The 13,407-nt window shown below is 42.6% G+C and overlaps 1 protein-coding gene across 2 annotated transcripts in view; it reads right to left on the bottom strand.

The window, feature by feature from the left end:
• Nucleotides 1-13,407, bottom strand: part of LOC144719520 (huntingtin-interacting protein 1-like) — a 122,868-nt gene that overhangs the window by 72,300 nt on the left and 37,161 nt on the right. For both annotated transcript variants that reach the window (XM_078595518.1, XM_078595519.1), the window contains exons 2-4: nucleotides 4,426-4,489; nucleotides 3,626-3,768; nucleotides 1,278-1,334 (exon numbers count right to left, since the gene is read on the bottom strand). In XM_078595518.1, the coding sequence (XP_078451644.1) occupies nucleotides 1,278-1,334; nucleotides 3,626-3,768; nucleotides 4,426-4,489 (264 nt within the window). The remainder of the gene's footprint in view (nucleotides 1-1,277; nucleotides 1,335-3,625; nucleotides 3,769-4,425; nucleotides 4,490-13,407) is intronic.

Genomic DNA, 13,407 nt, shown 5'->3' with positions numbered 1-13,407 from the left:
AGAAAGGCACTTTACAGCATGGCATGCTAAATTGTGAAATATGTGTTTAACTTGACATACTTGAAACACATGCTTGCCGTGCATGAGACATGTTTGATGAGCATGCACATAACAAACTACTCTTAATGGCAACACTGTCACACTGCGGGTCACAATTGAAAATGTATAGCATATGTATATTAAACAGATACACTGCACACATCTATAGCTTGAGTGTACACACATACTTCCTTCCATGTGGGGGTACAATTTTTTCCGGTCACAATCCCACACACCCCCCCCCCCCAGACCTCCCCAGCTCTGTGTTTATACGTTTCCCATTAAACTCTGCAACTCCCATGTGTCATTGCGCGGGATTGTAAAAACCGCCGCGCAGAGTGGGGTCTTAATGGCTTTCAGCTGCGCGACGTCAGCGCCCGCACAAGGGCCACGCGTCTCCAGGACCGACGGGGGCCCTAGAGCACAGGCCCCGCGAGGGGGCAGTGACGCACGCACGCAGCCGGCTCGGTGGGGGGGGGGGTGTGGCACGCGAGCTGGCACACAGTGAGTCCGCTGTTCCGCCCGGCCCGGATGATCACGTGAAAAAGGACAAGTCACAGAGACGCCCCAGTGACTTCACACTCGTCTCACAACGACCCTTGTGAGACGGCAACCACAGACATGTAAACGCAGACACTGCCAACCCCAATAATGATCGCGCAAGACTCTGAATAAATCCGACCCACTGGTGATGTTAACCTTTCCTATGCAACGATACTAATACAAACACCGTTGGTATTTGGGATATATTTACATGCATACAAATACATTTCCATTCGCATTCACATATGTGCACATAAAAAAATGTGCGTATCAACCCACCAGGGTTAAAGTAGAATTGGTATTTATTCCTAAACAACTGCTGGCTGCCTGTCTATTGTCTACTCAATATCGATAGCTTCACTTCCAAATCAAAGATTTGATTCTGCACATAGTATCATCATGCATGAAATATCTTGAAATCGGGTAAACACATTAAATTGAATGTCACCTGTCAGGGGACATTCACATTACTACACCACTATGTAGTTAATTACAGATAAGGAAATATAATTACATGGTACAACTACAACCAAGGAACGCAGCTGTAGCAAATTGATAGTGCGCCAAATTCATAATTGATACTGCTTTATAATTAATTACATATAAATTGCAAGAAACAAATTGCATAGAGGCGTGTTTATTTGTTTCACTATCTGCCACATGCATACACACCGTTGAGACAGCTCATAACTTACCCACATTCTTCCCATGTCGTTCAGCTCACTCTTGTAACGCAAGGAATCCTTCAAAACCTGCAAGACAATGATAGCTTTATACGCCAGCTCAACATAAGCTAATTTATTGTGATGACTCAGACGCATATATTCTAATGTTATGCATTACATAATGTGCTGCAAGTGTGGCATCGCGGCATCCTGATAATGTAAAATGGATTTCTCACAAAACAGCAGCAGCAGACGTGCAGCATTCGATTAACTGAGTGTTCCATTCCAGATTAATGTAAAATGTAATATATGAAGGATTCACTCATTCAACCAAATCCCTAGCATTATCTAGCTGCCAAGTATTTACAAATAGCTTCATGCTACACTAAATATCTCTCTGAACATCCACAATATTGAATGAATACAATACATTCTTATTTCACGTTACTTCAGAAGCTATGTAATGCATTTTTTTAAATATTAAACTAATGCTTGGTTTTGTTGAACAATCCATAATTTGCCAGTGCAATATGTTAGAAGTGGACTCCAGCAAACTAAACAAACTAATGCAAGACTCAATTGCATAGATAATTCTCACAAGAAACAGCATAGAATACATTTCCACATGATGGAGATTGCAACAAGGGCCTCCCTATATACAATCGGTGCTTAAGTAGCTGGGCCAAATGTAGCAAGTATATACGAACGGCTGTGGTGCTAGCTCTGAACGCCTCGTCACATGCACAAAATGTTGTTAACCGTATGAATAAATGCATGTTATTTGTAATAGCCAAACATGTCGAACCTTCCTCCAGATCACTTGATTATTTAGAAGCTTTTTTTCTAAAGGTAACACATGTATGTCTCATAACAGTAAACCCTAGAGGGCATTGACATTGCGAATGTTCTGTGGTCTATAGTTTTACAAAACGTGTGTTAACATGCTGTACATACTCAGGATATTTATATATTTATGTTTCCGCTATTCCTCTGTAACCATACCCATATGCGGAACTGTGAAAAAATGTGGCTACATTTCTTGCTGTGCCCCAGGATGGAAGGCAGAGGAGAGAGATGACAACAGCGTGGCCCAGTGTCTGTGATGCCATGTACTGTGGCTGTGGGGAGCGGTTGTATAGTGGATTTTGAACCCGGCGACCCAAATTCAATTACCACTCATGGCCAACACTAGTGACGATTATCTGAACCGGTCCTGGTCCTCCCCTAGATCGACTCAGCCTTAAACAAGTACCTAATGCGATGTGTAAACATCGCCGCTCAGGAGATGAAGGCGGCCGGGCGTGTTGCTGGCGACCCACCCCTCATGTGCCTTACTGGCCTTCATCGACGCTCGCTAACAGCACTTTCCCAACAGTCTGCTGAGACTATATGGAGATCTTTGTCTTTTATGGCTATGGGCAAAATCGATGCTCCATTATAGACTGCAGTCTGTCTAGAAATTTAACAATGCTTTGTCATGTCAAATATTGTAAGAATGGGCTGCAAGGTGACCATGAGGTAGTGGTATAGCAGTAGATTTTTTTAATGAATATGTTTAGAGTTGCTACCCTCTCATGCGCATGGTGGGCTTTCTACGGGTACTCCGGTTTCCTCCCTTACATTAAATGTAACATTTCACAGGAACAACATTAATCAAGCACACCATCTGGTCATGCACATTAATAATCCCATTAACTTCATTGCAGGAGTTGTATTTTGTATGCCATGCCAGTTGTCAAAAAAATCACAATGGCAATATCACTGGCAAATATGTCAAGGTGAATTGCAGGAAACAGCGAGGACTGGAGGCTTGAGAATCTCTGGTCAAGTTCTGACAAAAACAAGTTATAACCAGAAATAAACGCCATGGTTTATAGTGGTACAAGTTAAGTTACAATTATAGATATGGATTAGCAATACTTAAGGATACAGATTAGGATTAGAGCATGGTTAGGGTTATAGATGGGGGCGGTGGTGCAGTGTTAAGTCCACTGGTTAGCAGATTACATTAAAAACCCAGTGACCCGACGGATTCCCAGCCATGGCTAACATCAGTGCACAAGGTAATATATGAACTTGCCCTGACCCCCTCTCCCCCTCCTTCACCAATCCAAACTGAGCGATGTGAAGCATAGTCAAACATCCCCTGTTACTGACATTGTGTTGGGAGGCCTTTATCCAGCAGTGACTTGGCACAGGGCTGTGAATTATTTTATAATTAGTTTTTTAAGATTTAGAGATGCACACACGCGCTGGCTCATCCCACAAAATTAACGTGTGCCTTCCAACACGCAAAGACACATGCGTATGGAAAGAGCGTCGTCACGGCCAGAAGCACATGTGACCACAGTCAGACAAACGCTCGCACGCCAACTCACGTTGTGGTGGCCATCGCGAAGCAGCTTGTGAAACACGTGACAGAACTTCCAGCTCAGCACGGCATTGCTGGACAGTGGCAGGCGATTGACCACGGACCAGAAGGTGTGGGCACCTTTCTCCTGGTACGTGCCCAGGATGCACAGTAAAACGAGCAACAGGGTGCTAAGGACAACAGCAGAAATTTGTGAACTTTTTGTTCGGTCACTGGTTGGCTCAAAGATCGCAGTGGCGAGCCACGCTTTCCATCAGCACGGTTGGCTACATATGGTGCGCGAAAGAAGTTCAATCTACATACATAGGTAACCACTGATATCCTTGGTTTCGAATTTGGGTTTCAGTCACCCATGATTAAACAGAGTTCCCAAGAATAAACAATGCCTTGACATGGTTAACAAAGACTATGCAAAAAAGCATCACGTTAAATTAGTTTTTGTAACTAATCTGGCACCATGTAAGCAGAGAATTAAAAAATAAATGTATTTTACTGCAATCTCTAAAGCAGGGTATGTGTGGGGGGGGGGGGAGTGCAGTGCCCACAATGTGATAAAGTGGTTACTAGAAAGGCTATAGAGTGGTTGTGATATCATCTTCTGCAGGCCATTCTCTAACACGGGTGATGCACCTCCTTGAGATTCCAGACAAATACATATCTGGAACTCGTTGCAAGGACTAACTTTATTATCGATGACATGATGCCGTTGGCAAAATTAGAAGAGTTCCCTGCAATTTTTTTTATTCATTCTGAAGCGTACCATCCCGGAATGTGTATGGGTGTGTGGATGTTGAATATAAAGGATATTGCGAGCATGCTTTTCCTTGACAGGAACCTCCTGGCTGTTGATGGCCTTGTTTACGCTCACCGTCTGCATGAAACACACACACACACAAACACAAGTGCGCACTTATTTAGCAGGGCCGACATGATTGCTTGCATGTACGTAATTAGATCCAAACATCGCTGTTGAGAGAGAAATATGTGACAACGGAGGTTATTACCGAAAATGTGGTAAAAGTAATTTTTTTGCGTACATACTTTAAGTTCTAAAACTATAGCACAATCCCAGTAAGAGTGCAGTGGGTGGAAAATAACAAGGCACGGCATCGGCAATTGTTGCATAAATATAAAGCACACAAGAATGCTAAAAGCAGATACGGCATTGGTCATATTGACGTTAACAGAAAACACACGACACCAACGACGGTTGCTGTTTTTGTTACTCTGAACCTGGACAATTTATTAGTTGCAGGACAAATATAATTGCAAGGACTAGGTTAATGAGCTGTATTGGTCTTTACTGGTCTCCATGCTTTAACAAGGCCAGTTTCATCTTATGAATCTAGCTAGAGGAGCCAATAGATTTTGCGTGGGGTTTTCCAGTACAATGTAACTCATGCAGTTCAGTGGCAAGATGTTAACTCCCTTGCCTAGTATGAAGGAGTTCGTGGGTTCGATCCCAACCCTGACACCTGTATATTTGGAGTTTGCATGTTCTCCCCATGGCTGTGAGGAATTTTGTCTGGGTCCTCCGGTGTACCTCTCCACATATAAAAACATGCGTTTAGAGAATTTGGCTGCTACACATTTCCAGATGATAAACCACTTCGTTGAGCTATAATTTTTGGCCAGGCCACTTCTTAAAAAGCTATGTAGCTCAGTGCGCCTCACCTGGTGAAATCAAAAGTTAGTGTCTTTCCGGACACAATGTGAGATCAGTGCTAAATGGAATCACCTTCATATAGATGCTATATAATATATCCTTCTTAAATGCACTTGCCCTAAGAAAATTACAGCTAGTCGCTGTTTTATCAATACCACCCATTTCCTCACCAACTCCCACGAGAATATTAGAGTCATGACAAATGACAGAAGCAGATGAAACAACTGGGCAGTCATTGATCATAAAGGTTAAACAAGGTGGCTAAATATGCAACTCTCTTCAACTGTTGCCAGACGGAAAGGGGTTGAATGGGTGTGTGCGGGCCTACACAGCAGCCTGAAACCTGCAACCCGATGCTACAACTAAAGACAAACATTTGCGTAAGTCGCTCTCATGACACAATCTGCGGAAAGGTCTACCCACAAAGAAAATAACCCAAATACAGTAGGCAAAATATCATCAGATCTCGTACGTCAAGCATGGTAGAGCGCAAGTAGCGCTCGAATGAGTGACCACCAGGGCTTTCCAGGTATTGCGGACAAGGGCTCCGTGATGTGCTCAGGAGATGGCAGTCCCGAGTGTCACCTTCTCACTCGTGTGGGTTTTCTCCAGGTACTCCAATTTCCTCCCGAATACCAAACATTCATGAACGGAGTTTGCTAATCACTCCAAAAGGAGGACCTTCCTGGGTTAATATACTTTGAAGGTGTAACAATTAACCGCCCGATTCCAGGTTGAGAATTCAAAAATGTTTGTTTTGACACTGTGGTGAATGTAGCGGCCACTGGTGGCTGCGGAGGGTCACGTGAACCCATTACATACAACATACAAGCAAAGACTTGATTCGATGTATGTAATGTTGTCTTAAGAATTTATATTAATCGATGAATCAATGCACCTCTAATATACACAATGTGAGGTTAAAAAACATATAGACGAAAAATATATATTTAATGCTATATATGGTCAAGTGGTTCATCACAAGGACCCTCAGGAGACTGAAATTCAATTAAAAAAATTATACAGTACAGTACATTTCATTCCCTTACAGCAGAAACTATATCAGGTTTTCTTCAACAAAAAGGGATAAACCTGAAAATTGGAATTTCATCATATGAAATAAAGTATCCGCAGGCTACTGTTGAATGTAGAATAGTATATCACAATCAATAAATCCCTCTCACTTATATTTTTATGAACGCAATGCAAGACAGTGGAGGCAACGCAACACATTAAAAAGTGGTGGTTCACTTTCACTATCGCTTTTAAACGAATACCAGCTCCTCTCAAAGCTATGACACATTTTTTTTGTCCCTGAAACCATCATGTCATATGCATGAATAATAAATGCAATACATTCTCAACCCACCCACGCCATCTGAGCCATGGGGGTTTTAGACCAAACTTCACGATGCTGGTCAGCGCAGGTTGGTGCAGGCAGACCGGTTTCTCACATCACTGACCACTGATATTAGCCATGGCTGGGAACTAAACTCAAGTCGCTGGGTTCATAGCGGAGTGGCTAACCAGTGCTGTACTCAACTCCCATGTCATACATACGAGTAGAAAACAGTACCGTATTACAGGAAAGTATGCTGTAGATCATACACGTATTTTATACGCAAGAGGAAGGATGTAACCATCCATCAATTATTTTACTAAGATCGATTATTATGATCACGATACATGCATTGAATTGTAAACGAGCACCGAATTAGTTTTTTTTGTATCAAATTAGATGCACATGTTGGCTAATGTAGTGGATACAACTTTACAAATGAGACAAAACAATGCAAACTAGACAGTAAAAATAAAAAATATATGTTATGAATTGAATTTAGACAATCGCGGTAACGGTACATGCCTACATCACTGTATATGTATTTATACAGCATGTTTATTGAGCATACACGGTCATGTTTGTGCCGACGGAATGTAAAACCCAACAGTCCTGTGCACATAAAAAATAAAATAATCAATACTACTATTTGCATTGATATTTAAAGGTCAACAGAGCCAGTGCGACGGCAAATTAGCCGATCGTAACCGACAGCACTGTGCACACTCGAGTCCGATACCTAGAAACTACTTTAACCACCTGAGTGTAGGCTAAGAGTACTGTAGACTGGCTCAGAGCCGTCTGCTAGTAAACAGTTGCTTATCCTTATTAGTTGGTTTTATTTTCATTCCAAAAACAATTTGGCAATACAGTGTGAAAAAAACGACTTTCGTGTAAGACCAGCAGCCTGAACGTCCTTTGGACTTGACCGATCGTCCGTCCCTCCCTCCAGCCAGCAAAACTTTTTTTTCCTGATAATAGATGTCGTTCATCAACGGACCCCCCCCCCCCACTCCCCAACGCCCTCCACCCCAACCTCACTCCATATCCCGCAGTCGCCCCCCCCCCCTCACCTGTGCCCCCCTTCGCTCACAACCCTCCCCGATTGCCTCCCCAACGCTCACCACTGCTCCCCCCCCTAACCACACTTCCCCTCGGTGGCCCCACCCGCATGACCTCCAGCCAGTCAGTGCGCGCTAGGTGAGTGGCCCAGCCAGGCAGACAGCAAAAACTTTTTATAATACACTAGCTTTACTACCCGGCTTCGCCCGGGACTTGGACTGACCACGCCCGGCCACCTTTGTCTCCCCAGTGGCGATGTTCACACACCACAGCAGTTACTCGTTTGAGGCTGAGTCGTCACCGGTGGTGGCCGTGAGCGGGAATCGAACTCCGGTCGCCGGGTTCGTAGTGCAGTGCGCTAACCACTACACTACAATGCGTTACGCTTCCACATGCGTGACTCACGTGACAGATTTGACGTCACAGCTCACTTGCCGTGCAAATTTTATTTGCATTATTGAGCCCCCCCCAAAAAAACACAAAAGTGTATTTTTATATTTTTTGCATGGTGTACAGTCTGGAAAGTACCCACATGGCAAATTTCAAGTTTGTTGCATGTCGGGAAGTATGCTAAACATTTTGACCAGACACGCAATCACAACTTTGCCTTTTATATATATGAAGATATGGAGATTACAGGAAGCTTTACCGTGGCCAAGCACTGATTAACATACATACAAAAAACGACAATTTTTTTACGCAGTAGTTCTCAACCTTGTTTGGCGACTGTACTCGTGGTTTAATTTTGTTTCAACTAAGTAACCCCCTTGCCTGACCCAACATGGGACTGATAAATAAATGTATGAAAAATGAACAATATGTTAACCGATAGTAAAAAAAATTAGGTATCCTAACTAGCTAGTCCGTCCCTCCCTCCCTTGACATCATTTGTTTGCGCTCCGTTCCAAGAGTAAGCCATTCCAAGTACATATCCTGTTCTAAATTAGGCCAGGAAATGTTTAGATTGTAATAGTATTAGAAATAGCTTTGTCTGCAATAACTGTATTCTTTATTGTGCATTTATTGCAGCATTCCATCTCACAAATTCGATTTGCTATGCACAACGCCTGCCTTACACAGTATATTACAAATGCAGTGAACACACAATGGATGCAATTGCAGAAATTTTCGTAGATGCACCTGCAACCTCACTTCTGTACATAAATAGTGCGGGTACATTCGGAATTATTTCTCATATTTTTATTAAGACAAAAAATATAATGGGTGCAGCACAGCAACACCACATTGATGAGACCACAAAGTGTAAAAACCCATTTGTACCTTACTTGTTTTGAATAAAATATATTTGGCTATGGGCTTGCATCAAATTATCCATAAACAGTTTTAAAAAGTCAGCATTACTTGATGGAACATGCACGCTCATATTACGTATCAAGTGCATTCGCCATACCAATCGAAAGGCCAGAGCCTATCAGCAAGTGACATTGTCCACCGCATGCCCTATGAATGAGCGATGCGCTGACCGTGCACCAGTAGCCCTGTGTTGGCCCGACCTCTCCACACAGCCAGGGAGCTGGCGAGACACATAAATCATTCGTTAATGCTCTACGATTATAGCACTGATCCTCCCTCCAACCCGCTGCTTCCAACTCCACACCCAGCGAGGCTTTAAATATACCATTTCTCACGAGGCCCACTCCGGAATATCATCCTCCCCCAACAGAGTCCAAGCAGCGCGACTGGGGAGCACAGAGGCATAAGGTTGTGCTGGCAACGTCGCTCTGCAAATCGAACAAATCCCGCCGAAGCCCAGTCTTCGAGATGCCTCCCCGACTGCGAACAATGCATTTAATGAGCACAGTAAGATGGACAACTGCAGTCTGCGTCCTAAACTATCTGCCAATTAATGCAGGCATCTATCTGGTTGTTAGCACGTGACTGTACTCTATTGCATGCACACTAATCTCATCCCCCAAACACCCACCCCAATCCCAAGAATGACAGTTGAAATAAAACTATGGACATAACCGATGTCAAATTAATTGTCAGGTCATTATTTTATTGCTCTTTCTGCTGAGGTGCATGGAAAGTAATATTAAGGAGATGCAGTATAAGCCCCTTTTATCCCAATGAGTCGCTTTCTACTATATTTCAGTTTTTTATCATGTCAATTTACTTTGTCTTATAATCCGATTTACTTTAGCCATTAAAGTAATACGTTTTATTTTTCTGTATGTTGCACAATAGTGGTGGTAAAAAGTGTAGCAATTGAATCTCCCACTCAAAGCTCGAGTGATCTTCCAACAGCACACAACAGAAGCCATTTGAAACAGACCTAAGATGTTGGCAATGACCTCAGACTCTCCGTCACCTTGATATATGTGCAGTGAGCGACTTCCGACACACATCTAGTAGAAGGCTTCTTATGTATTAAGAGCACACAGGGCGACACACTTCATAACGCGGCTACACCTAGGCTGTCCAAACACGCAGCCCATCTCTGTCCCATGCTACGCTGGCTGGTTAACGAGCGTAGCGGCGGCGACAGAGCTGGTCTTGCAGAAGAACAGCCACGTGGTCGAAGACGAAGAGATGATGACGGCAAAAATGCAACCAAGACCCAGACCCCACACTAATAGCCCCGAAGCTCTGGTTCGGTGCTCCTTATATCTGCCTGGCGTGGCCAAGCTCCACCTCTGGCCACGCCCCCTTTATAGAACCTACTAGACCCTTCGGGATGGTTCCCAGGGCTTCTCAACTGACACCGCCCTTAACCTTTACCGAGATACGCCCCTTCATAATAAGTCATTATGTAATACAGCTATAACTGTAATTACCCTTACAGGCCGGCAGGTGTCACCCTGTCATTACATATGTATTGCCAATACCATGGCGGACATATACACTTTTATTGTGTTTAAAACTCATGTAGGTTTATCGACCTAGCTCAAACAATCTAAGTGTACTTCGTTAATAACTGATAGTGGCTTTATGGACATCCTGTATAGGAATAAAAAACACTAATTCTTACACAAGTAATTCAATTGGATGAATCGTAAGCTTAAGAACTGATATCAATGGATACAATTGATGCATTATTAAACATCTATTCACACTACCACAAAATGTTACCGTAATACAGGGTTCCCTAAACTCCAGTCCGCGTTTCCCAATTTACTCCCCAATTCAATCCAAATTAACTCGTTCCACACTGCACACGTCCGATGATTGTTAAACACATCCCACGTGAGGCGCTAAGCAATTCACGATGTCAGCGTTAAAATAGCCGAATCACATCAAGACTGAGATCTCAGTGTGTGAACGTCTATACCGTGTTCCAGGTGGCGCAAAATGCGTTCATTGCTTCGCGGATCACGTGGTACCTGTTTAACAATCATCGGGTGAGTGCATTGTGGAATGAGTTAAATTGTATTTGAATGGGAAGTGTAATTTGGAAAGACGGAGCATGGTGGTGGGTTGCAAGGACTGGCGTTTTTTTAAAATCCTGCAGTAACCTCGTTTTGTTGACGTCCTAAAATGAAGGATAACATATTTCAGAGAGAATTAAACAACATTTTTTTTATTATTTACAACTATTCAGATACATTTTAACTTATGAAAGGGAGACCTGGACTTATGCAGCGAGTTTAAAAAGGATCACCTCCTGCCTACAAATAAATCCATCATTTTTCTTATATTATTATCATGCAGAGAGAGACACACTTGGTGTGTATTTGTGTGTGTCTCTCTCTGCATGCGTCTACCTATGTTGTTGCCGTGTCTGTGTTTTATCTTGGTGTGTGTCACACTCGATGTGCCTTTGTGAGTGTCTCTCTCTCTGCATGTGTCTGCCTGTGTTGTTTCCGTGTCTGTGTTTTATCATTTATTCTTACCTGATGAAGGTTGCTTGTGTTGCAACCGAAACGTCGTATTCTATTATTCCATTTGATTTTCTACGTGACTTTACCGAAAGAACCAAAGAGTAATTCCTGCAGTCACGAAAGCTTCAAATCTAGTTTATTAGTATCATTGTTTACCGAGGAAGGCCACTCAATTATGCACCAAGCTATATTTTGTACCACCAATTGTATTCAGTCAACAAAAAAAGTATTAAAGAAGTGCTAACATGAAATGCTAAACATTTGGAATCTTAAACTTTGCTTCAATGTGCACTTCTTCTGTCTATTAATAGACAGCTGCTCGAGTCTGCAACATCACAATGGCCACATAACAGGGCCAAAAGAACACATTCTCGATATGCACTGGCGTGAGTAATGTATCCTTAATTGGGTACAAAAAAGTAGAAGAATGAGCACATTTATAAAGACTGAATCAGGCTATCCCCGATGCGCATTCAAATTAATAACAGAGCTGGCTGAGTGGCCCATGGACCTAATGCATTGTCACAGTACACAACCAGCACCCCTGTGAAATTGGGGTTCAAGCCGCATGGGGAATAAGCAAAGTGGTGTCTGAATCTCTACAAAGCTGTTTTTTTTGGCATGGGAGGAAGCTCCAAGGGTTGAACCTATCCACTGATAACTGGGCAGAATAAACATTCTTCAAATCTGTAGCTCCAATCAACATAATGGAATGTAACTTTGAGAGCAACTTGCTTGACGTCAGGAAAAGTTATAAAATTGGCAGTTAATAGATAATGTGCCCCTCACCATAGTTAACCTATAGGTGCATTTTGTACAGCATCTTGAGATAACGTCACATTTAGAATTCTCTATAAATCATAACTGGATTGCATTTTAAGGGGGGGTGATGGGGTGGTTGTTATTACACTTCACTATGAACCCAGCATCCGGAGTCCAATTCCTAGGAATGGCTAATATCAGTGGCGAGCAATATCTTATCCCGGGCCTGGGCACCAAGCCCCCCCCCCGCAACCCATCCACACCTTCACCAACATACACTGATAACTTTGTTAAGTATGGTCAAGAACCACTGATGAACAACACGGCATGGCGAGGCCTTCATCCAGGAGTGGGCAGAGACATAGATGTAAAAATAAATGTCCGGTACATTTCAATCAGTTTCAGTGGGAATCAACAAGCATGCTAGCGTCGCCATTACAACTCCATTTACGCTGAAGGATAATTGAAAAATCAATTGAATATACAGCCAACACATCGCATTATAATATAATTTCAAACCTGAATGCCGGGTGCAGGCAAATGAATGTGTTTGAAAGGTAGCTGTATAAAGCTGTGATCAACTACCACCAATTAACACAAGGCATGGAATGTCAAAAACCCATAGACCACTCAGCTGCAAATGGAAAGCACAGAAACACAAATAAACTGTATTACATGCATTGTCGTGACAGTTTGGTGGGTTTAGAGCACCAATGAATATGCCTCTATCTCCGGGATTCCTATTCAGCAAAGATTTAAAAAAATACAAAAGAATAAAGAAATCACAAAGTAGTATTGTATGTGCAGAAAAGCCTTTTGAATTATCACTGCTATAATCACCACAAATTTAAAAACCACGTTAAATAATGGTGTTTAAGTCTCGAGAATTAATGTGCTGAAATACCCCAATGAGTTAAAAATAAAATCGCCGTAGAGGTACAGAATGATCCAGACAAAGATGGGTAGATTTGATTAGAGGAATTTGCCTTGAGAACGCCCTTGCTTTCACCATAGATGTCACAGCAAATGTTGTATATGGTCAGCAATGACGACGATCTGCCAGAAATCTACCCTGAGTACAAAATAGCTATGTATGAGAGACTTGGCTATGCAGTACT

This window comes from Lampetra planeri, chromosome 6 (genome assembly GCF_965212315.1).
Source record: "Lampetra planeri chromosome 6, kcLamPlan1.2.h2, whole genome shotgun sequence".
Taxonomy (NCBI): domain Eukaryota; kingdom Metazoa; phylum Chordata; class Hyperoartia; order Petromyzontiformes; family Petromyzontidae; genus Lampetra; species Lampetra planeri.
This window is presented reverse-complemented; position numbering and strand designations above follow the sequence as displayed.